The following is a 25,227-nucleotide window of genomic DNA, read 5'->3' as shown; positions in this document are numbered from 1 at the left end:
GAAGTTATGTGGAATATTGGAAATAGTTTTCTGAGGCAATAGCTCGTTCTTCTGCATATTGTTGCAATTAATTTCTGATGTAAAAATATATGGGTTTGGAGAGCAGAATAACATTAGAAGTAGAGAATTTTACTAGGAGATGCTATTTGTTGTAATAAACTGCTCTGGAATTCATCACTCGAAATGAGTGCTGACATAGGCAGTCATTCTGCTAGCCTCATTTTTTTTTAAAAAAACAGCACTCTTACCCCAAATTTCTACTCTTTAGCTATATTAGATGATTGATGGACATTCTTATCTTGATTTAGGAAGTTATCTAAGAAATGAAATTTCATCCTTGAGTATAGAAATATCTGTAACTGTGTGCACACAGCTGTGCATTTAAGGCAATTTTGTAAAAAAAAAAAAAAAAAAAAGATCTCTCCATCTAAAGGGAAACCCATGAATTACTGACTTTGTAAACACGGTTCCTTTTGTTTTGTGTGAGCATGTGAAATTAGTAAAACAGGCTCACCAGAAACATTTATATGTACCTCGCCTGATGTGATCATGGATGTGAGGTTGTCCGCTACCCATCTCGTCCATGCACATCAGGGCTACAACCATCAGGGGGTACATGATGGCCAGAGCAACCATCCATGTAGTATTGTTGCTTTTGCCTAGTTTTCCTACGTTATGGGCAAGCTTACAAAATCACTTGGCATTGGCCGTTGCTTACCTCTAAGTATGGACTAATCCGCCTTACTGTATTTGAAAGTATACAAATTTAAAAAAAACATTTAAAATATTAAATTACATTGTTAAATCAATTAAATGTTAAGGTATTAAAAATTTGAAATTATAAAATATAATTTCAAAGCCCTGCATTGAAATTATTGTGTTCTGTCCATGCCCCTCCTGGAGGGGAACACTTCTGCATCCCAGAGAATGAGCTGTTAACGCACAGGTATTTCAGCAAAGAGCTGACTTCATGTATTCAGAGGCTTGTTCTGCGTTGTTACAGAGTGCTTTGCAACACTGACCCGGTAAACGCTTTCCTGTGGCCAGCCCTAGTCAACCCATCCGTGTTCTGTGAAGTTCTTCTGAAGGTCAAAGCTCAAAGACAGTTTCAGGACGGAGGCCAAAATGAGTTTACACTTTGTAGATGCACTTTTGCTCTTTCTCATGAGCGGGTCACTAAATGGCTCTGTGTGTGTTCAGAAGTCATGCCCTCGCCAAGCATAATTCTGATATCCATATGATATTTAATAGGAGAAAATAACCCTTTCTGATCTTTTTAGAATAAATCTCTTACGCATATGAACAAAACAAAACAAAAGCCTGTATTGCATGTTGTTGAAAGGGATTATTAAGGAAAAATATTTGCACTAAACTGTGCTTGTCAGCTATCAAACCCAGACTAGTACTCTTTTATTTAATCTCTACTACCTCTTGGTTTTGATCTGGGACTGAATTTCACGTGTACTCTGCATAAATATTTTAATGTATGTGTAATTGTCCTTTAAATGGACAGCAGTATTTTAGCCAACTACTATACACAATTCATTACTACCATTTTGTGTCACCTTTTGTCTTAGAGAAAGGTCTTTTTTGATTCTTATGTGGTTTTCCTTTCTTCTCCTCAGTCCCTGCAACTTTTAATAACAGTTGTCAAAAAAAAAAAAAAAAAAAAAAAAAAAAACCACCAACCCAAAAAGAGAAGAAAAAGAACCAGGAGAAAAAAAAACCTTTTTCTTCTGTTGAAACAGCCTGTTGTTGTGCATGTAGGTATTAATTAATTGCAAGAATCCCCTCTGTTCTCTCAGAAGCATCATAAGGGTATTTTCCTAATCCATGCCGTGGTCATAACTTTTCTATTAAAATGACCTTTTTCTACCACTGGTTTGCAAGACTGAGGAACCGAACGGGTGTGCAGCGTGACATACTTGCAAGACATACTTAAAGGCAAGCTGTGTTCTGCCTTGTTTCACAAATAAAATCTTAACTGGGCTGCATCCCTTAACAATCCCAGAAGTGCTGGTCTTTAACATAGGAGATCATGTCTCCATCATGCATTCCTTAAATGGGAAGCATTAACCAAATATATTTATAATTTACTGGGCATTTCCTGAGAGCTCATGAAATGCTAGAAGATTCTTCCAGAAACAGTAGTGCGGTACAAATAGCGGAGTACAGCAGAGTTTCACAGGTTGAGTCTTTACACTTCTCTCCCACATAAAAGATCACTAGAAAAATAAAGTTTTCGTTCCTGTGCTTGCTCCTGAAAGATTAAAAAAAAAAAAAAAAAAAGACTGTTCACTTTATACTAGAGAGGTAATATGCATCATGGCACTGCTTTAAGATGAGATACTTCCTACCCATTTCACACTTTAGAAATAATTACTTAACACAGTGCAGCCCATTTTATTCACGGTAACTTTTTCTCAGTAATTTACTTAGTAGTTTTGAAGTGAAAAGCATCATGTGGTGTGGAAAGCCACAGAGCTTCTCCTGCCGGGCTTTCGTTTATTTTTTAAAATTTCTTTAGGCATTTGATCATCATGGAATTGATTCACCCTTAATGCTAATTGCCATGCTAAAGAAAACTTCAGTAAAACACAGTCTATTAGAAACGGAACTGGACTGGGAGTTGGATGTAGAGTCTAGTTCCCATAAACTGTGGATTCAACTGCTATCTTGCTGGTGTACATCATGACCATGTGTAACATGCAGAATCTCTACAATTGTTCCTGTTTTATTGAAATAATTGATTTTTATAGGAAACATTTATTCAATTATAATTTTGCAGATAATGCCAATGAAATTACAGGGTATGGCATATATAGGAAGTGTGGAATGCTGCATTGTATCGCTACTGAAATTGCTATTGAAGACACTACAGAGCCATATTACTGAATTATTAGAATAATAATATTTAAAATAGTTGATATCCTTATATATTAAAAATAGGTTTAATTTGGAACATGAAAGTTTAAGTTATTTAGGAGGGAAAGAAGAAAACCAGATGTAGAGGTCACTCGGCACTTTTACCACTTTTACTTTGACTTGCAATTAGTTTCTTCATGCATCTGTCCTTAAAAGGTATTCTAAACAGCTGCAAATGTCTGTGGATAACTTTTAATAGTGCATGATTTGTACCGAGACTTGCAAACTACCACATTTGTCTTGGTACAAACCATGAACTATTCCCCAGGAAAAAAATCTCCTAATGTGAATCTCCTAGTGAATAATTCAGTACAACTCCAGATTGGTTGTTCACCTCCAAAGCCAACGCTAATTGATAATGGAAGGCATATCCAGGATAATTTAAGAATTTAAATTCCACAGACTTTCAATCCTTTTGAAAATGTACACACTTGTCTCACTGGATGAACTTTCAAAATCATCTAAATAACTTAGCAGGATATAAATAACTTGGGAGCTGACAAACCAAATCCAAGCACATTTTAATGTTCTTTGGACGGCTAGTCTTCCTTTGGCACCTTTGAAGGCTCATTCAGTTTCATTTATGAACATCGGAATGAAGGTGGTGCCAATTAACATCCGTTTCAAAGTTATTTCAGGTCTTGCACTGGAACCACAGGCTTCAGTCTGCTGTGATTTCCTTTAACATTCTTTAAAATTTTTTACACTTCATTTCCTACAAAAAGTCTTTGTAGCAATCTACCAAAAGAACTATCTTGCTTTTAACCCTTTTTGCAATATTTTGGGCATTTTAGTCGTGCGAAAAGATTAAGGTGTATCAAAGAAACTTGAAAAATAGGATTAACTTTACCGTTTTTATTTTAAAAGGCTAGGCAGAGTGTAAACTGTGCAGTGGTTTTGCATGTTGCATATTCATCTACTTTCTTCCATTTCCATTAGCTATGAGATGGGCTCCAATGGCACTTGCCTTGACAGTTTCAATGCCATCATTATCAACATAGCAGAGTTAACTTGTCATATTGCACGTTCATAGTAATAACCCTTTTTGGAGGCATTTATGTGGATGTGCAGAGCTATTCATTCAATTACCCTGTGGACCAGGCAGGGATGGTCAAATTAATTACTGTCTCATGAATATAAAAGATAAAGGGCCAAATCCAATTAAAGACCTCAGAGTCTATGAGCTCGGAATTACAACATGAACATTTTAAGTGATTTTTTTACCACGGAGGTACCAGGACCTGGGCTATGCATTGTGACTATTGTAAAAAGTGAAGTCACCTCAAGCCAGGAGATTAACTGTGCTGTGTACAGCCTGAGTGCCCATGCCTTCTGGATCTTAAAAAGCAAGTTATGCCTGGAAGGAGAAGGCTTTTTCCAGCTTACACGCCATCCTGAAGACATGTATTGACAGTTATTTTTTTGAAAAGGCTAAGCGAGGTTCTAAATCACATAGAGGTTATTCTGCCTCCCATATTTTTTTCTAATAGTTGAGTATCACCGAGGAAAAGAGAGGCCTCAGTCCGATTTCCTGTTGTGGGGATTCATGAATCCCTATTTCCTTTATACCTCCGGACTGGGTGTATATTTTTACCTATCCTGCTGAAACTGAGCTGTGGTGCAGCTTGGGATTGAAAGGGTCAGAGGGACTCTAGGCACCAGAGCCCACCCCAGCATATCCCACCTGGGGACTCCACACAAGGCTTCGGGGATAGGTTTGCATTTGTTTGTCCTTTTGAATCCACCAGCCTTGCATCCCTGCCTTCAGGGTGAGAAGGAGGAGTTCCTTCCCTTCGCTGCTCTCATTTCATCCACTTAATCCAAGTCATCTGCTTGATGATTCCAAAAATACAGCTTATATTCAGTGGAAATTTGGAGTGTCCGTGATAAGTGAATGTTCCAGCCATTCAATGGAAATAAAGGTAAAACTCCTGCTGACTTGAGAGGGAGCACAGAGAGGCTTTGTAAATGCACCAGTTATCATTTCAGTAAAGGTCTGTATGCATTTAGGTTTTTTCTAAGAACAGTACAAAAGCCAGAAAAAATTCTGATATATACAAGGAGAAATAAGGATTCTAATCAGTTTATAGAGTTAAAGCAATATTTTATGCCTAACTAGTTTGTAATAGCATTTACAAAGGGGTTTTTTTTTTTTCTGTAAAAAGGTTGTTGATGGAAATGTCACAGAGTTGTTTTCAACAGGCTTTTGCTTCAGATATCCCACATGGACATTCTGTTATTTTGTGCTGGCTTTTACACTAATGCCCTGTAATTGTGTTTCACTTCCTCTGATTAAACTGACAAGTAATTTGAATGGATATCACTTAGCACATTGATCTGAGGTGGTGACAAGAATAGACTGTGGCTTTGCTCTGTAGAAATAGAAGGAGCTGGTCCTTTGCTCTTGCATTCTTTTGAATGTCTGGTTGGAGTTTTAATAGTCCTTTTATTTTTATTTTGGTTTGGTTTATTTCATCATTAAAGCCTCATGGTTGCGATGTCCTACAAAGGAACATGTAGACACAAAGAAGCCAGTACTCAAGGTGAATGATTAATTACTGTAATGAGGATTGAGTTATTTTCTTTCCCAGGCTTTCCTCTGTCTCAATTCATACAAAGTGGTAGCTAAAGTTCCAGTATGTGTCCAATTAAATCTCATGCGCATTGTTTGCTTGCAGGTGGGGTTTTCACTGGAGATGTGCCAGGCTGAAAAGCCTTGTTGCCAGACACACATCACTGCCCTCAGAAAGTTTGACACATGCACTAACCTGATATTGTGGAGGCTGCACAGTACACTGCCAAGTAGGGTGTCAGAGCTGGAAAGTAGCAGTGGTTTCACTGGCTGCAAGAAACATCAATCAAAATAATTTCAAATATTGTTTCAATGTAGACTGTAATTGAAAGTGTTCAGAACAGATTGGAGGATAAAGAGAAAACCAAAAACCAAACAAAAAACCCCACCTGGGTGGTCTGGAGGGAACTGGCAAGATAAGGGAAAAGAAAGTAGCAATGAATTTGAAAAAGCATTTAATTCTCTGTTATAAGTACAAATATTGAGTTAGCATTGACTTTCAGCTGCATACATTGAAGAAGATATTTTTGAAAGAAAATAAACAAGACCTTGTTTCCTTGTGGATCATCCAAGGAATATAAGCATGACGCAATAAAAAAGAAAGAAATGCAGATGTAACACTTGATACATATCTCATAAAGAGATCTATTAGATAGTCACTAATGCAACCAACTAGTTGAAATCCTATTTTTCAGTGATATGTGATAATCAAAGCACTGTAAACGCAGTCAAGGCAATTCTGTGCCACCTACAGACAGGAGAGATTTGGGGGGTTTGAACTCTAAGGCTATATAACACCTGTCTTTATGCCATTAACAACAACTATGCATCTAAATAGAATGGCATTGTTGGAACTTCAATATATTCATAGAAATGTTTATTTAATACCTGTAAATGTGGTGAACTCTTTGATGTACTTCCAATGGTCACTTCATTTGTCAGAGATGTCTATTTGTTTAAAAAGCTCCTTTGCTGAAAAAAACGCATACAGTTCCACACTACAAAAGCCAACGTTGTAGTCAAATATTGTCATCAAATGGAGCCTTTTTCTTAAATACATAAACAAAGAAAAAAGTCATAGAATCATAGAGTCATTTAGGTTGGAAAAGACCTTTGAGATCATCCAGTCCCACCATTAACCTAACAGTACCAAGTCCACCACTAAACCAATTAAGGGGAGAGTAGCAATTTCAAGTTTCCTGGCTTGGTGCCTGGGTTATTTTTAATGAAAGTAAAAACTAGGAATCATTAAGATTGGAAAGGATCTCTAAGATCATCAGTCCAACCATCAACCCAACACCACCATGCCCACTAAACCATGTCCCAAAGTGCCACGTCTACCCATTTTTTGAACACTTCCAGGGATGGTGACTCCACCACCTCTCTGGGCAGCCTGTTCCAATACTTTACTACCTTTTCTGTGAAGAAATTTTTCCTTATATCCAATCTAAATCTCCCCTGGTGCAGCTTGAGCCCATTTCCTCTCATCCTATTGCTAGCTACTTGGGAGAAGAGACCAACACCCACCTCACTACACCCTCCTTTCAGGTAGTTGTAGAGAGCGTTAAGGTCTCCCCTCAGCCTCCTCTTCTCCAGGCTGAACACCCCCAGCTCCCTCAGCCGCTCCGCATCAGCCCTGTGCTCCAGACCCTTCCCCAGCTTCGTTGCCCTTCTCTGGACACGCTCCAGCACCTCAATGTCCTTCTTGTATTGAGGGGCCCAAAACTGGACACAGGATTCCAGGTGCGGCCTCACCAGTGCCGAGTACAGGGGAACAATCACCTCCCTGCTCCTGCTGGCCACACTATTCCTGATACAAGCCAGGATGCTGTTGGCCTTCTTGGCCACCTGGGCACACTGCTGGCTCATGTTCAGCCAGCTGTCTACCAACACCCCCAGGTCCTTTTCGGCCAGGCAGCCTTCCAGCCACTCTTCCCCAAGCCTGTAGCGCTGCATGGGGTTGTTATGCCCGAAGTGCAGGACCCGGCACTTGGCCTTGTTGAACCTCATACAGTTGGCCTTGGCCCGTCAATCCAGCCTGTCCAGGTCCCTCTGCAGGGCCATCCTACCCTTCAGCAGATCAACACTCCCACCCAGTTTGGTGTCGTCTGCAAACTTACTGAGGGCACGCTCAATCCCCTCATCCAGATCATCAATACAGATATTAAACAAAGCTGGCCCCAAAACAGAGCCCTGGGGAACACTGCTCATGACCAGCCACCAACTGGACTTAACTCCATTCACCACTACTCTCTGGGCTCGGCCACCCAGCCAGTTTTTTACCCAGCGAAGAGTACGCCCGTCCAAGCCATGAGCCACTAGCTCCCTAAGGAGAATGCTATGGGACATGGTGTCAAAGGCTTTACTGAAGTCCAGGTAGATGATGACCACAGCCTTTCCTTCATCCACCAGGCAGGTCACCAGGTCATAGAAGGAGATTGAAAGTCTTTGCTTGCAACCAAACAACATTATGTGGTTCTCCTATTCCTCCAAGAATTTTTCAAACCTGAAAAATACTATAAAGATGTTTTCAAGGTATGCTGAGATTTCTCAGGAAGTCTTGCATTTAATTCAGTGAATAACACTCATCCCTGTGACTCATATAACCTTTAATCTAAAACCAACCAGGAAGAGATTGGCTACAAGTGCTTTCTAGTGAATGAGACATAAAATGGAGGCTAGTGGTCATACCAGACAGACATCAATATCACTTCCATTAGCAGTTCTAACAAGTTTTTCCACTAATCTGTAACAGAGACGTAACAAAGATTTACTCAATAATTTTTCTGAGTTTAGATGCATGTGGTATTGTTCGCTACATGTTGTAAGATGTCCTGAACTTCTCTACCACTCCTTTTTTCTTAGTTGCCTGGTATTACATCAACTTTTTAACAGATAAAAATTTAATAGAAAATATGATAGAAGGCTTTATTAATAACTATTTAATTACTTAGTGACATTAATTATTATGCTTATAATAATGGAATAGACTTTTCTCAAGAGCTTATATTAAAGTGGATACATTTTAACACTTTTTATTTACATAGTCCTTTACTCTGGGTTTCCATATCTGAAGGGAAAGAAAAAATGTGTACTATCTCCTTTTCCACCAGTTATTTTAGTTTAAGAGAAGCCATCCAGAAGCGATTTAAAAGCAGATTGCAATTTACAGCTGGAAAGTAGTTAATGGTTAAATGAGGAGTTTGTAGTGGACCCTTTGCAAGTAGATGTCTGTGAAGAAATTAGAATAATTTTGAGTTCTGGAGTAAACATTTCTGACCTTCTAAATGGAAGCATCTGCAAGATTTCATTTAACTGATGAGTGGGGAGATTCTCAGCTGGTGTAAATTAGCATGGCTTCAGTGAATGTGATGGTTTTATAACAGATTATACCATCCACATTTCTTTCCTCAGAAATTCTGGTTTTTTTATATGCATTTAAGTGTAACAGCATCAATTTTGTGTACTGACATCTTCTGAATAGAAATATGCAGTTTATTCGATGAAAACTCTTATGTTTTCCTTGTTGAGTCCTCTGAGTAAGCATTGCAAAGGAAAAGATGCTCTTTAACTACAAGGACTATTCTGCAGATCATTTTTCTAACACATATTGTTACAAAGTCACCTCCCTTAAACAGAAAGGAATGAGGGTAAGCTTCAGAGACATCAGTTCTCCAGGACATTAGGACGGAAACTTGGATCAGAAGTACACTTGCATGCTGACGCTCGTATCACCTGCATTTGCAGTGATATAGATCACATTACACAGGTATTGGAGAGATTTTTTTTGAGGACATATCAGAAAACCTGTCTCAGGTTATCAGTCTTGGCTCCTCCAACTGCATTTCCTTGTTTTCCCCTATTATCAGCAAACTTCAGTTCCAAATGAGAGTAAAGTTGGCATATGTTTTTATCTGAGAAATCTCAGATTAGAGAAATCCAGCTATAACTGAGGGGTATTGGGGGGTGGGGGTGGTATGTTTTCTTCATTAGGTTGTGATGTTTCTGTGCCCAGCAACTATCTATCTCTTGCAATCACACCTATAATTACAAAGATAAGAAACAGTTTTTACATAGCATTGTCCTAAGGCCATTGGTAGTGATGCCCAAAGTATTAAAGTGTGTTTGTATGTGTTTGTATGTTAAGGGGTTTTGAAGGGTGAAAATGAGCATGGAGAAGCAAGCAAGTTTGTTAAGATCCAATGCCAAATCTAAAATTTATGAAGTGTGTTTCTTTTAGACAGTGGAAAGAAAGTGAATTATTTCCAGGACCTCAAAATATCACAGCCTGGAAGTACAGGAATGTCTTTTAGGGAAGCTTGTAAAAAAGGTGCCCTTATAATGCTAATATTTTTAAATTCTCTGGAAGAAAATCATCCAAAACACACATAATTTGTCCAAGATGCAGTCTCTAGCTTGGCCTTTAGGAGGGATGGACAATCTTTGTAATTATTAAGAAGGAGTTTTATCTCATGAAACTTAGTTGTTGAAGAATTAGTTGTCTAGTACAACAAGACCCTCTCCATTGTCAGCGGAGAGAAGCAGCCCCATGTGGTGATATATACCCTATATTAAAATAAATATGTAAGACAGATGGGTGCTCTAAAAATGCCTGTCACTGTATATTGAATATAGAAGGAGCTAAAATAACTAGATTTTATTCAGTATTTCTAGATGGTAAAATTAAATGAGATGGTCCTACCCTGAAAGCTATCACTGTTTTCTTGAATGGCAGTGTGTGCTACATTACAATTTCAATTTAATTAAATGACATAACCCTTAAATGATGGCAGGATATTCTTGCCTTGGGGAAGAACTTCTAATAGATGCATGGCGTTCCCTGCCCCTTCCAAAAAAAAGAACCAATGCAAATGTTTTACCTAACAAAAATCAATGAGATTTGTATGTTACAATTGCCTTGTAACTTAGGAAAGGCCCACCATTTGCCTTTTCTGCATTTTTGGTACCTCAGCATGCTGTAAAATCCAGTCTTGGCTAGTAGCTAGAAGAGGACTGTATCCTCACCATAGTGATCTTGGAAACTCTAGTTCGAAAATGCACAGAAATGTAGAAATATTCAAAGTATATCTATATATATATATGTGTGTGTGTTGATGTGAACTGCATAAAGACATAAATTTCTATTTTATAATAGAAAAAGAAAGTCGTCTTCAACCATTTAGATATTCAGGTTTCATAATCTCTTCATTTCATTACATAGTTAGTTTTAATTCTCTACAGATCTAGATAAAACTTGCTTGGATCCAGTCCAAGGCCAAGATTTGCACATCTCAGGTACTGGTATTGTATCTAGCTCATGGGTCATTTATACTGTGTTGACTTTATTTACTATCTGGGATTGCAGGGATGTGGCTTACCCAGTTTTCTGCATAGTTGTGATTATTTATGCTACTCTGGAACCAATTACATTCACTGTCTTCTGGTCACAATTTTGTAATGTAATTAAAACCTGCTGAAAGAAATTGTTTTATTTTAGGGGAACTTCTTGTCCACAACATACATTTATGAGCAGGTTATTTAGTGAATGGTGTTCTAGAATGGAGTAGTATTGTGGAAGCGCTGTGAAGAAAGCCTGTAATTCAGTGTTTTATTGCAAAGCAGCAAGTTAGTATACATACTGGGATCTTTCTGCCTTGTCCTTTCTCTGTGGTGACTGAACATTTCTCCTTTGCAACTGCATAAAAAAAGGCTGAAAGACCTGAGTAGAAAAAGGATATCTAAGCAACCCTTTTCACCCCATTTCTGCAAAATTGTCTTTTTTTTTTTTTCCCTAAAGAAAAAATGAATGATTAAGAGGAAAAGGGAATGTACAAATTTTCATGTCACATGAGGTGATTCTCTAGCAAAAATGAAGATGGAAAACAGGTGACTGCAGAACCTCCAATGTAGTTACTTAGGATAAATGCTAAAACCCAAAATAATTTATAGGAATAAACATAAAGTATGGATTAAATCACTGAGCTGAGTAGAGCAGTAATTCACATTCACACCATGCTAAAGGACTTCTCACCATTCAATTTTTTTTTTTAAATGTATTTATTCTAAGATGTCTTCTTCTACTCATCCATACAGGAACCACACAGATTTTCTAAAACATGTGTTCCTGACCCATCTCCCTGGTGAATAGTTAGGATTTTCAACTTCCAGTGAAATTTAGTCTCTACTCACTTCTGTTTGGATATATAGTTTAGCCTTTTCGTGACCCCAAATTAGTCTTCTTAACTTGTCCAAAGGAGACTATGTATTGGTACGTTTAAACCTAGCTTTCTGCTTAAAAGCACTGATGCAGCTTATTTCTGTTGTTCAAAATGGTTTGCCTCTTAGTAGTAAGCTTCTCTTCATCACTTTTACAAGGGCTATTGAACATAAGCATAGTTTTTAAAGAGTGATGTTGTTCAACATTTAAAATAAAATATTAGGACAGATATATTTTTGAGCAGCAATTTACGCCTTAATAAAACATTGTGATATTGAAGTTCTGAATAAACTGTAAATAATGGAACCATCTACCTAGGGGATGATGAAAATATAAGAGTATATCAAGGTTTGGTAGCTTCTGAATCAATAGATAATCTTTCCACCTGTCTCCTGGAGGATAAATTACTTGATTAATGGCAGTGAGGGTGTCTTGGACATGCAACATGTAATATGTTAGGAGACTGAGCTCTCCCAGGTATTTTGGCTTATATCTAAAGCAGCAGAGAAGACAGAGGAATGTGTGAAAACAGTGGTCCCACATTTTATTTCACAGTTTTAGGCTATTATTATTATTATTACTATTATTATTATTATTAAATGGAAACAGTGGGCTTCTAAATTCTGCACTTTAAAGAAAAAGGACAATAGCGCTCTCTGACATCTCAGTGGATTGTCATACACATTGGGTTTTGTATGTTACATTATGTTGTAGGTCTGCAGTTGCTGCACTTTTTGTGTATTTCTTGGCATTCCATCCTCTTCTTTAGTAGGTTACTATTGTCAGCCATGATCATCTGTCAATGATTCTAATTTTTTTTAAAATAGTATGCTCAAAATAGTGGGTTTACATCTCACACAACTGTAAGTAATCCTAACTTTTCAATATAAGGATATTCATTACCATAATATCTAAGCCCTCTTTATAACAATAATTTTGATAGTAGCAATTTTATATGTTTCATGTGCTGAAATTTCATCTTCTTTTTTTTTTTTCCATATTGGTGGTATTTGGAATTATTCAAAACTAAGAACACAGTTCCAGTCTGTAGCATCTTCCAAGGTTGACTGTCTCATCCAAAATATGCTGTCTCTAGGCTGATTGGCCTGACCATTCGTGTCTTGATTCTGTGATATTCTCTAGGGTCAGAAAAGAGTGTCCTATTAAGTGCCTCATGCTGATCAAAAGCATTCTGTAATGAGCAAGTCGTGGGATATAACTGTCCTTAATAGTTGTGAAAAATATTTTGGGAGATTTTTATTTTACTCCAACAGTATAAACTGTGAACAGCTCATGAAAAGAAGAAAAGGAGGGAGAGAAAAAGGTCTTTTTTCTAAACAAAAAACAGTGTTTATCTTAGCAGAGATCATTCTAGCAGATGCTGAAACTTCTTACCCTCCTTAAGTGCTTTTTGTTATTATTTCCCTTCCTAACTAAATGAAGTTGAACTTCCCTGTTTAACTGCTTACCTTAATATTATGCAGTTGTAACTGGGAAACTTTTTAGACTTGACTTAATATAAGGAAGGCTATGATTGTATTCTGTTTTTGTTTTATTGTTCAAGTAATATTGTTGACAGCGGTTGTGACTGTAGGCATTTTCTACAGTAAAAGGACAGTACCTAGATTTCTTCCACTAACCAGACACGGATGTGTTGAAATACTACTCAACTTCTCCTGCCAGGTGGCAAATCAGTCTTAAAAATGCTTGAAAAATATACTCAAGGAGCTGGATCTTATGTTACGTGATCTGGGAGGGAGAGTGCAGCCTTGGGGTAGAAGTGCAATGGACAGCACAGCCCCTGGTCAGGAACCTGTAGAAATTACCTCATCCTGATCAACTGGGAATAAATCAAACAGGCAGGGAAAAGCTCTAAGGAAATTAGGATGGGAATAACACAGACTGAGAGGATCATTTGAAAATATCTTGAGTAAAAACAGTATGTAAATGTGGTTAATGGTCACTAGAAATCAGGAACCTGATTAATATACTCCACTGTAACAAAGTTCTCTTTATTACAACATGAATAGATGTAATTCTGTCCACAGGAACTCCGAATACCAATATTTTGGCATTCAAGGAATTCTGTGCATTTCTCCTCCTTCTCTTTTTAACCCAATGCCAGCAGCAATTTTTACTTCCTTTTTATCCCATCTCCAAAGTATCTTTCTTCCCGTTGTAGAAAAAGATTAACAGAGAAATGCTATAAGGCTCAATACCAAGCTTTTTTTTTTTTTCCAGAAACACAGGAAACCGCTAAATTCCTTTCTATCCCTTCTAGGAATGAAGGCCAAAAATTTATCACAGAGCAACATTAATATAAGAGTATTTAAGGCCTTAAATAAATAAACTTTAATAAACTTATATTTTCAGCACAGAGCAGATGGTGTTTGACAGACCTGCCTGAAGCTATGTAACATCACATGCCATGCTATTTATTTTTCAATAATGTGATTTACTAAACAAATTTATCCTTCTTTGAAATCATACAGTGAAGAAAGGGGTTTGTATCTAGATTAAAAGGCAGTAGCCATTTTATAACAGGTGGAGGACACTTAAGATTCCCGGATAAGTAAAAACTGTGCAGAACATAAGAAGGATCTCTATGACTTCATCAGTATTCACATGTCTTAACGAAGTATTGCCATTGAGAGAGCTCAACTGGATCCCTGTCCACTTGGTCTGGTAGCCTGTTTTCCAGCACAGACTGCTTCATGCCATTTAGCATCTCAGACAGCATGTGGGCATGATTTGGGCAATTGCACAGAGCAGGGAGTTTTTCAGTAAGCAATATAGAACAGGCTTTTCTCTACTTTGGAAGAATAAGGCGCTGGCCAAATGGGTATTGACACTTTGTGTTGTGTGGCCTAAGGGTCACAGAAGGGTTCCCAGTTGTCTTGTGTTTCACAATAGGATGTACCTTAAGGGCCACTGTTTATGTAATTTAAAACTAGACTAAAAAAGTTACAGGATAAATTCAAAGAGAGGCTTAGGAGAGGTGTTAGATGTAGGCAACCATGGGCCTACTCTCAGTGATAGTTTCCTCCTATGAGCAATACAAAACACCTAGGTTAAGAACCCAAATTACAAACTTTTAGGTCAATCTCAGACTTTCTACCTTTTCCAATGACCATTTAGGGAATGTCAGGAGCCTTTGCTCCTAAGCAGTGCCGTTTATCAGATGCCTAATTTACTCAGTGTCATTGTATCTTGTAGCTGACTACCCTGGAAGAAGTCCAAAGTTCCTATTCAGGACAATTTTCTGACCTCCTAAATGGGTGCCAAGCATTAAGTGCTTGACCTTGCATGTCAGTGGTGAACACAAAATACTTCTGCCCTGCACGAGATCAGTGAAGAATTGTTAACTAGTTTTGTTGGAGAGCTGTAAAATACCATCCCGGTATAGCCTTAAGTGTCATGGTGTCTGCTTTTTGATTATTCACATTGTGTTAACATTCACTACAATATGCACGGTTAAGCAAATTATTCCCTGATTTTACGGGAAGAAAGAAAAAAGGTTATCTTTGCCTCATAAAAAAATGTCTTAAAACATTTTGTGTGGTTCTGTATCTTTCTAAGCCAATGCATTAAAGCTTAAACAATGAGAAGGAAGAGAAGAATTTAAACAATATTACAGAAATTGAATTATTTGACTGGGAAAATAAAGCATCCCAGAACGCTAATGTCACCAAGGATACTTGGTTCAGCTAGTACACAGCACACAGCCAGAGTAATTGAAAATTTTCTTAGAATATAGCTTTGTAGTCTAAGAGACTAGGAACCTGCCTGAGACTAGCTCATCTGGCAGTCCCCGTTGTACCATTGCAACAGAAAGGCAATGTTAGAAGAGGCTTCCTGTGCCAAACTTATCTGCCCAGGTCTGCCTTGTTTTTATTGTGGAATTTCAGCTTGAAAACCTATAGATTATGTGCACATATGACAGCTGCTGTCTTGGACAAAATAGCAGGGACTGAATTCAGGGCATCTAAAACTAAAAGCATGTGCTGAAATTGCTTAGGCTAAATAGCCGTAGTTCTTCAGCTGGGGACCAGAAGAACTCAGTCAAAGGATGAACACAAGAAAAGTGAGATAAAAATATCAGCGGGTTACACAGATGCCTCCTCTTGTATCATAGCAAACACTTTCTATTTTCTGGTGTCAATTTGTATGATTAACTCTGGAATTTGTAATGGATTCTTTTTAAAACCTAAGAGGTAAATTTATGTTTTATATTAAATTCTGGTGGCACTTGATATTTTTGTGTTTGAGTTTCTAAATAAAAAAAGGGGATGGGTTTTACAGATATCTAAATGATCATAAATGCATTGGCCGCGTATCATAATTAGAATTACAGACAATAATAGAAAGCAGGCGTTCCCTCGAGTGAATGCTTAAAGCAGAAGACTGGAACACAGGCCACTTGCCAATGTCGCCATGTAGAGCTGATAACAGTGCTGTACATTTGAGAGATCGTTATTGAAAGGCTATGTTTAATCCCCATGCCACCCCAAAAGTGACTTCTCAACAGTTCCCAGAAACGTATGCTATTAGGCTCAGCTGGAAATAGAAAATCGCTCTTAATCATATGCAAGGAACAATTCTAAATAGGAGTATTTGAAAACAGCATTGGGAAGGAACGAGTACTGCTAGAAAGAATGGAAGATCATTTTGATTCTTGATGAAAAGCTATCAAACAGAGTTCAATGTGATAAGAGATGTGACAAATCTTTAGAGAAGCAGTTTTCTCTTAAGAGAAAGGTAATACAGCTGACAAAGTCACTTAATGCTTTTTGTACCATTGAACCTAAAAAATTTTTTTTTTCATTGGTTATGAGCCACAGAAAGCTTTTTTTCCCACTTTTTTAATCTTCGTGAGGATTTTTGCTTTGGGACTTCCTGCAGGAAAGTGTTTTAAGTGGAATACTTCTTTATACCGCACCTAATGTCTGCCAATATGATTCCTGTTACAGGTGTAGGGACCATTTTCCTTCTGTCCTCAAGCTGTGTTGCTGCTTATTATCTTGTTTAACATTCCCAGTGCCTGGCAGGATGGAGATTAGAAACTCTTAATATTTGTTTTATAGTGAAAGGTCTTGCCAGATTTTTGGAGTATAGTCTGTAATATATGCACATATTTTGTTGGTGAAAAAGTTCTGAACTCTCCAGTGAGTCACCTTAATCTTTCTTCGTATCATTTTAGGATTGTTTTAAAATAATCTGCTATGCCCCCCGCACGTAAACATGTTAAAAACATTATATTGGAAATAGCAACTTGATGGAAGCAAACAAAAAGAGATACAAAGATTTCCTTTGATAAATCTGTCCTATTTTTAAAAAAAAGTGTATATTTTCTGAAGTATTTTTCTCTAACTCCAAAATTTCATTTTTAACAGACTGGAAGGAAGGAGAAGGGTGACCCACTCAACATTGCTATTGACAAGATGACCAAGAAAACACGAGACCTTCGAAGACAGGTAATCTATGCTTTTTGTAGTGCTGCTTCATTTTCCAAGGAAGTCATTGCTTTTCAATTTCAGACTGGTTTTGCCACCTGTAGAGTTATAAAGAATTCGTGTCCTTATTTAGGTATGACACTACATGATGCACGACATTAAGAAAAGGAGTAGTATTGCCCGAGCCAAAAAAAAAGGGAGACTGAAACATATTCCAAGTGTAAACCCCAATGGTCTTAATATGTGGGAGGGTAGGCAGATTGGCCAGACCTTCACTGCCTTTGCAGCTCAGCAACCCCAGTTATAAAAACACTGGCATATGTGATTATTTGTATTTATTTGAATGCTCTAATTGAAATAACAGGAACGATGAGCAGAATATGAAAAACTTCGTAAGAGCAGAATATTTGCAAAGAAAACTTCTAAGGTACTGTATTAAATTAAGATCCTATGAAGATATGGAGAAGGCTAATAAATAACAGGTTGCCCAGAGAGGTGGTAGGTGCCCCATCCCTGGAAACATTCCAGGTCAGGTTGGACGGGGCTCTGAGCAACCTGCTCGAGTTGAAGATGTCCCTGCTCACTGCAGGGGTGGTTGGACTGGATGATCTTTAAAGGTCCCTTCCAGCCCAAACCATTCTATGATTCTAGGAGTCTATGATTCTATGAATAATTGTAAAGCATAGTTTAGACCATAAATGTTGACATTCTTATATGATGTTTATCATTGTGTTTGGTAATAAGAATGAAAAATTCATTCAAAAAGCTTGAGATGGAAAAGAATAGAAGGGAGATTGGAAAACAAAAGGGAGAAACCCTCTATAGGTTTCTCTTTACATTTTTAAATGTGAATTTGCCTCCTTTTTCTCCTTTTGAGATGATCCCAATTCTGCATTTTCTGTAAAAATAATTAAAAAAAAATTCTACCTGGCCAATCAAAGGTCACCTCTGTGAAAATGATCCAAAATCCACAAATTGGCGAGACCAAGGACTTAAATGTATTTTCAGAAAGCTATTTGCAACATGATAGTTTCAGAAAGAGTGGCCCCTATAGGCATTTTGAAATCAGTGCTCTGCACTGCTAAAACTCAGCTCATTTAATCTCTTAACTCTCAGCAAACGTGTTTGAGGATCATATTCTCAGAGCTTATTTCTCCAAATAATAAAAATATTGCAATGGACTTACAGACAATATGAATCACTGACTCTCCTGTACAAAGCCTAGCGTCACATCTGTTGCTCAGCTAATGACAGAAGAAAGATCTCTGCTGTTCTGACCTCCAAATTTGTGGGAACCTAGGTTCTGCAGTGGAGCTTGTACCATGTGTTGCCTCCCACCTCTGTTCTTATTGCTTGAAGGAAGTAGCAGACTAACACATGAGTTGCTGTTCTGTGTGAGGCTCTCAGCAGTTGCCTGAATTACTCATCTCTAAAGCCAAATTTACTCTGAAACGTGATATCAAAATGGCACCTTTCTTAATAAACTGTCTGCTTCTCGTGTATATTCAGCCCCATAGGTGTTGAATTCAATCTCAGAAGGGTTGGAACTCTGTATGTGGATAAAGTGAAGCACATAGATAATATTTTCCTGCTTGAAGTTAAAGCTTTCAATATAGTTTCTGATATTTATAAAAGTTAATCACGTAGGTATAATGTTTATTAAATTGTGGCATGCTAGTAAACTAATCAAGATTAGCTCGTGATTGTGCTAGGTTTTGCACAAGCATAGAGAAAGATGGAGTCTCTGCTTTCAACAAGGTGCATTCTGACTATAAATCATTAATCCTGTAGAATCATAATCAATGTTCTCTTTCTTCACATGCATAATCAACAGTACCCATGTGCGTGTCTACCCAGACCTGCCTATACACCCCCTGCTAAATTTCAGAATGTGAGGATGTCACTGAGAGCTTAGTTTAATGGCTGGGGAGAGGGGCTTGAAGATTAAGAAGAAATGAACCACAGTTGAGATTGCAGTGTTATGCTATTTCAATCTTTCTATTTTGGGCTAAATCATGGGAGGGACAACTGACTTTGACCACCACAATGCCTTTTGTTTTTAAAAAAACCCTTTAAAACAGCCTTGCTTGTCAGATTTATGAAGCTTAATATTATCGCCATAAAACTGGACAATCTAAAAAATATATTTTGGTAATGAAGAAGGTATATGTATTTCATTTGGTAGCCAGGCTGCCTTGCAAGGCTTCAGTAGTCAACCATCTAAGACGGATTTTTCTTTCTCTCCCCAGGTTCCTTAGCTCTTTATTTCTGAGATTTTATTTGATTATCTACCGAACACGCAGACATGTGAAATGATTGTGGTTGGGATACACGGTGCTAAAATTCCATCTCGCAATTTACAGTCACATCAATATTTCCTATTCTGATGGAATTACATCTTTTATACTCATCTTTTAAACTATCCTGGGCATTGGAAAACTATTATGGAGATCTAATTATATGTCTTAATATAAACTGCCAGTAAGAGCATCAACCTAAGTCAGACTGAACAAGTTCTTGGAAGCAGACAAGTCTCACCAGCCCATAGCTTACTGCTGCCATTTCTTACTTTATTTTGAACAATTTGGAAAAAGCACAGAGTTCTGTGTGTGATAACAAGTTGTGCCAATTGGAGGGATTTGGGGTCTTTTCCCCCCGCAGTACACAAGTCTGTCATAAAAAAACCCAACCCGAACCAAACCCTAAAAGCTAAACAAAAGCATCTTTCACTGTGTGGTACAGCAAGCTAGACCAGCAGCAGGGTGCTTGTTGATGCCAGTTATTTTGTTTGTTTGTTTTACCTCCGTAGGGGGGGAAAAACAAAAATGCCAACTCTATAGTTTAAAAACTACAGCTAATCATAAAGCAGCACGCACACAAAGTATTTCAAGCATTGCAGCTCTGCAGTGACATTGAAACAAAGATGAGCAGGAAGGACACACCAAAGAATTTGGCTAACGCATGAACGGGATGCCTAGCGAGGACCAACACGGTCTATAGATCATTCGGAGCTGTGTGTGCGGGGCACCAGCTGTTCCGCTGTCACCACCACCGGTGTCCCACCTGTTAGTGCCGCTGCCTCCTGCCCCGCTGCCGTCATCGCTTTGCCTTGTGTCCTGTTCCAGTTGATCAGTTGAGCTTGTTCAGTCTCTATTAGGCAGTCAGTTTCCCCACAAGGTATGATAACCAAACCCATTAGTTTTCTCTTAAAGAGCAGATATCTGTACTGTTATTAATTTTAACAGAGCAGCCTGTCTGCGGTATCCTGTACAGTAGATTGAAATAAAATACTTCTTCATTTTTGTCCATTCAAGCCAGACTAGTACTTCGTATGCCTCCAAGTGGGAGGAACTGTAAAGAAATAGGAAGATTTTTTACCAGCGATTCTCAGTTTATACTGGAAATGCTGCTCTCATATAGCTATTAAGGACAATTCATCCACCTCCTGCAGACTTAGGTTTATGTCATTACGAAAGCTAGTTAGAAATACCTTATGGAATAAATACTCGACAGAAAATTTTCACTTTCTTTAAAAATGAAAACCATCAGAAATTATCCAGAAATTTAATTTTGAAAATTAAAAAACCAAAAAGCCTGACAGTGTTGAAAAGTCACATTTGGGTTTTTTTCAGTAGTTTCAAATATTCATTCTTAAAGTTAGTAGTTTATTTTAACATTGCATTGCAAATATAATTATATACATCTAAATAAATACTGAAAATTAAAAATATATTTTTAGAATCGTCAATAATGTTTTCCATTATTTTATGTTGGTTTGATCATTTTGAAATTTCCAGGTTTCATTCCAAAGTAGAATAAAGCAAAAATTAAAAAGTACTGTATTTTCTTAAAGTAGGATTTCTGGTTCTCCTTGCAGTTTTAGGCAACAAAACTTTATTATAAAATATATTAATAGGAAATGTGAAGTGGAAAGTCCAGAAATAACTACATTACCAGTTGCATTTCGGTAAATACTTTGAATGTTTAGACTGATGTCCTGGGCTTTTGTTTTAATGGAGTGGATGTCTAGAAGAATCATAGAATCATAGAATCATAGAATCGTTTAGGTTGGAAAAGACCTTTAAGATCATCCAGTCCAACCATTAACCTAACATTACCAAGTCCACACTAAACCAATTGAGGGTAGACTAGACTAAACCATGTCCCCAAGTGCCACATCTGCCCGTTTTTTGAACACTTCCAGGGATGGGGACTCCACCACCTCTCTGGGCAGCCTCTTCCAATGCTTGACCACCCTTTCCGTAAAGAAATTTTTCCTAATTTCCAACCTAAACCTCCCCTGGCGCAGCTTGAGCCCATTTCCTCTTGTCCTATCGCTAACTACTTGGGAGAAGAGACCAACACCCACCTCACTACACCCTCCTTTCAGGTTTATGCTCTTGTTAGATATCCATGTCTATGTGTGCAGTATCAAAAGGTATTTTTTGTCATCTGATTATTGTTTAGTGACATTAGACTATGTGTTGTTGGGTGTCATCCAGTTCAACCTGTTGGGCAGGTACCACAAAAAGGAACATGACATCAACATCCTATTAGTAACTACATACAGTTAGTAGCTAGGATGGTGATTTTGAACATGGAAAGCTGTCATCATTTCTGGACTCAAAATACCTGTGCTTGCTCTCATGGTCTCTGATTTTCATATTACTTCTCGTTTTCTCACATCCATCCTTATCCTCTCTACTACTACCTCTTCTGCTGTAGCTCACTTGTTACTCCAGGCTCATCGGTGAAATGCAGGAAGATGTGAGGCTGGTTTTGGCACCTCCTCTCCAAACTGGCCAGCTGGTACACACATGGTGGCCGGACAGCTGATACCTAAGTTGGTACTCTGGCCAGCCAGCTACTGACCTCACATTACAAATTGCCCTCTATAGGACTCTAATTCAGGTCACTGTTCTCCTACCAGGACAATTTTTCATCAAACTTCAGCTATTTAGCATCCTCAAGACCTTTTCTGTCTGTCAGATGGTTTTAAAACTGGCCAAGAGATTAAAATGTATTTGAAAAAATTGACAAAGTTACTGTAATAACCCTCATTTCCTCAGAAAACTAATCTAGAAACAAAAGCCTTTATGGTCAAGACTATGGTCCTGCTCTGTTTTACTCTGTTATCTGCAACAACACTCCAAATTTTCAAAGGTATTTAATTCTGGGACCCCCTGTGCTACTTTGCTAGTAATATTGGTATTGTATAACTATAGCATGTTATTATCCATAAATAAACCCTTCAATATGATTTCTACAGTGATGTGTAGCTTATTTTCCCATATGATTTTCCAAGAAAGGGTTTCACGTGTGGCTGTGGTTTGTCATTTAAAAGTTGCTTATTTAATCTCAGCTACTTTGTAGGCTGAAAGGTGAAAGATGGGCACCTCCATGATTCCTGCATTGGATCGGATGAGTTGTATCCCTCTCTCTTATGAATATTGATGGCAGTTAGAATATTGATTGCTTCTTCTGTGTCTCCTTTTTTCCTAGTAGCCACTACTAGCAGCCTAGGAATGGTGACACACTTTTAGGTACTCAGGATCAGGTTTAGCCGTTTAGGCATAAACTAATATTAATAATGGCTGGCCTATGGTGTCTTTCTATCAGCCACACACTCAGACCTGCTGAGTCATATACTTTGCAGCAGCCTAGATTAAAAATATATATATCCAAGTCATGTTTGCCCTTTCTATACCTCTAATCAATTCTTTATGTATCATGCGGTTAATACATGCTTTCGCATGACCCTCATCTATTTTTGATTGCTCTTTTACATTATCCTTGTGCTAAGCTGTGTTCTTGCAAATACCTTTGTAAGATACTTGGTGAACTACAGGCATGGTATTTATTAGTCTGTTATCAGCCATATTCTCTAACATACCTCCCTTCAATTGCACAGCTACAATTATTATACTCTTTTAGTGCTTGATAGTACTGTTTTGGTAGCTGTATTAGGCGACAAGTCAAACTTTTCAAAGGTTAAAGGTCCATGAGACAAATAACTCCTGTAATTTATTAATGCAAATTTGGTAAAACAAAGATCTTGGGGAGAACTTCTTGATCATACTCAGTTTTTACCTACTTCATAGGTCTCTGAAAGTACTCGCAATTCAGTGTACTTTCTTTAATATGGGTTACAACAGTTTGAATTAGATAACAGGCTTCATAATGTTCTTTGGCTTGTTTGTCTCATCTTTTTTTTCTAGCTCTTGAGAGGCAGCGTATCTCCATTTGCTCTTTATGTCACTTGCTTCCACTTAGATTAAGTTGTATCGCTACTGTTTATGAATGCTATTTGCGGTAAAAAAAAAATTGTTTAGCACTTTGAAACCTGCCAAAAATCGACATAGACTCTAGAGAGACTCTTAGAATAAAAAACATGAATATTAGCTCATGCAATTAGACTAAAGGGACACCTAAAACTGAAAAAATGCATTCCATTGGAACAGATTTTATCGCATCTAACCCATACAATGCAAATTATATTACGGATAGACACTTACATAATGTTTTTGGTCTGTATACTTAAATCTCTCTCTCTTCAACTATGTGCATAGCTTGCTTCCTTACAGTATGCAAACGCTTTGAAGAAAACACAGGACCCCCTCCATTAAAGGAAATTTTATCATCATCATTTTGCAGCCAAGCTACTGTCTCATATACAGACCAAATGACTTGTCAAATGCTGTAGGGAGACCCAACAGCACCTAGAAATTAAATCTTGCTGCCCTGAATCATGATTTACTGACTTAATTTTTTTGTTTATCCTCTCTCCCTTCTAAAATGCTCTATGAAGACAAGCAAGAGTTACTGTCCAGTTTTAGAAGAATAATCTGAATCACAGAAAAGTAAAGTTGCTTCTGAAGGTGAAGTTGCCTCAACTTAGGTATTCTGTGTTATACCAGCTTTAAGAGGTACACAGCATCTGTATATTAAGATATAAGCCCAAGGGAAGTATAAGTGCTCAGAAAGCAAAACAAAACTAAGATCTTCAGAAGAGAACACTGAACGCAATTCTAATGCAGCTTACTAGATATTAGATGACCAATTCCTTTTAGCTCCTTTAAGAAGCTGAGCAGCACACTCAAAGAAATAAAAACTCATACTGAGTAGGCGGGGGGGGGGGGGAAGAAAAAAAAGAGAACCCTGAGAATTTGCACCAGCTGATGTCAAGTATGGAAATTGATTGATAATATAAGGAAGCTGGTTTTCCTTCAATCTCCTGTACAGTCACTAGAGAGTTCACTTGCAGAGGGTGGTTTGGGGTTTCAAGGATGTATTTTTGCAGAAAGCTCATCTTTCTTTGTCTATAGGGAGTCATGAGCAAACTGCTTCCTAATTTAGGCATCCAAAAGATAGGAGGCTAAAGGTAGGTTTGTGTAATAGTGCTTTTACTTTCAAGCTGTAGAGCCAGTCAGCACTGCAGCAACAGGTGCATTTCTAGGAGGGCTGGGGAAGGAAGCTTTGCCTCTCATTACCATAAAAGTTGGTTCTCGTACAGCCTTTGTTGCAGACAAGAGGGTACTGGTTAAGGTTATAAATCCTGAAGGTGGCTTTATTTAATTCAAGATCTGTATAATTTAAGGAGGGCTAAAAACACAGAAGAGAGGGTCATGGACCTTACCTAGCTCACATAACACTGTCAGAATTTGTAAAGAGAGTTGATGCAGCATTTTGAAGATGCAAAACTTCATGCAAGTGTTAAGTAGTAGCAGAATATCCAAGAAGGTTGCAACTTCAAAATTTAGTTTTGTGTGAATATTTACTAAAGATTTATTTTGTAAAGGCAAAGTTGAAGCAAGGTCATACTTAAATAGATGGCGCACAGGAGTCTTGCTAAGGTTGTGCTGTATTGCCAAAGACGAAGTATTGGTTGTTCCCAAGGGAAACTGCAGAGTGATTGGTGATATCGCTTCATTCTGTTGCATGAAAATGCTTCTTGACAACATGATGGCATTTTTTAAAGGGAGCCAGCTGTAAGTCAATCTAAATGTCTTTGAACCTAAGGCCACTTGTGGCATCAGCCCTTGCTCATTAGAAACTCATCA

The 25,227-nt window shown here is 37.9% G+C and overlaps 1 protein-coding gene across 3 annotated transcripts in view; it reads left to right on the top strand.

The window, feature by feature from the left end:
* Positions 1-25,227, top strand: part of CTNNA2 (catenin alpha 2) — a 459,260-nt gene that overhangs the window by 322,194 nt on the left and 111,839 nt on the right. For all 3 annotated transcript variants that reach the window (XM_075708706.1, XM_075708705.1, XM_075708704.1), the window contains exon 7: positions 17,108-17,188. In XM_075708706.1, coding sequence (XP_075564821.1) covers positions 17,108-17,188 — 81 coding nt within the window. The remainder of the gene's footprint in view (positions 1-17,107; positions 17,189-25,227) is intronic.

This window comes from Pelecanus crispus, chromosome 4, assembly GCF_030463565.1.
Source record: "Pelecanus crispus isolate bPelCri1 chromosome 4, bPelCri1.pri, whole genome shotgun sequence".
Taxonomy (NCBI): domain Eukaryota; kingdom Metazoa; phylum Chordata; class Aves; order Pelecaniformes; family Pelecanidae; genus Pelecanus; species Pelecanus crispus.
Note: the sequence above shows the minus strand (reverse complement) of the source record. Positions and strands in the feature narration are given on the sequence as shown.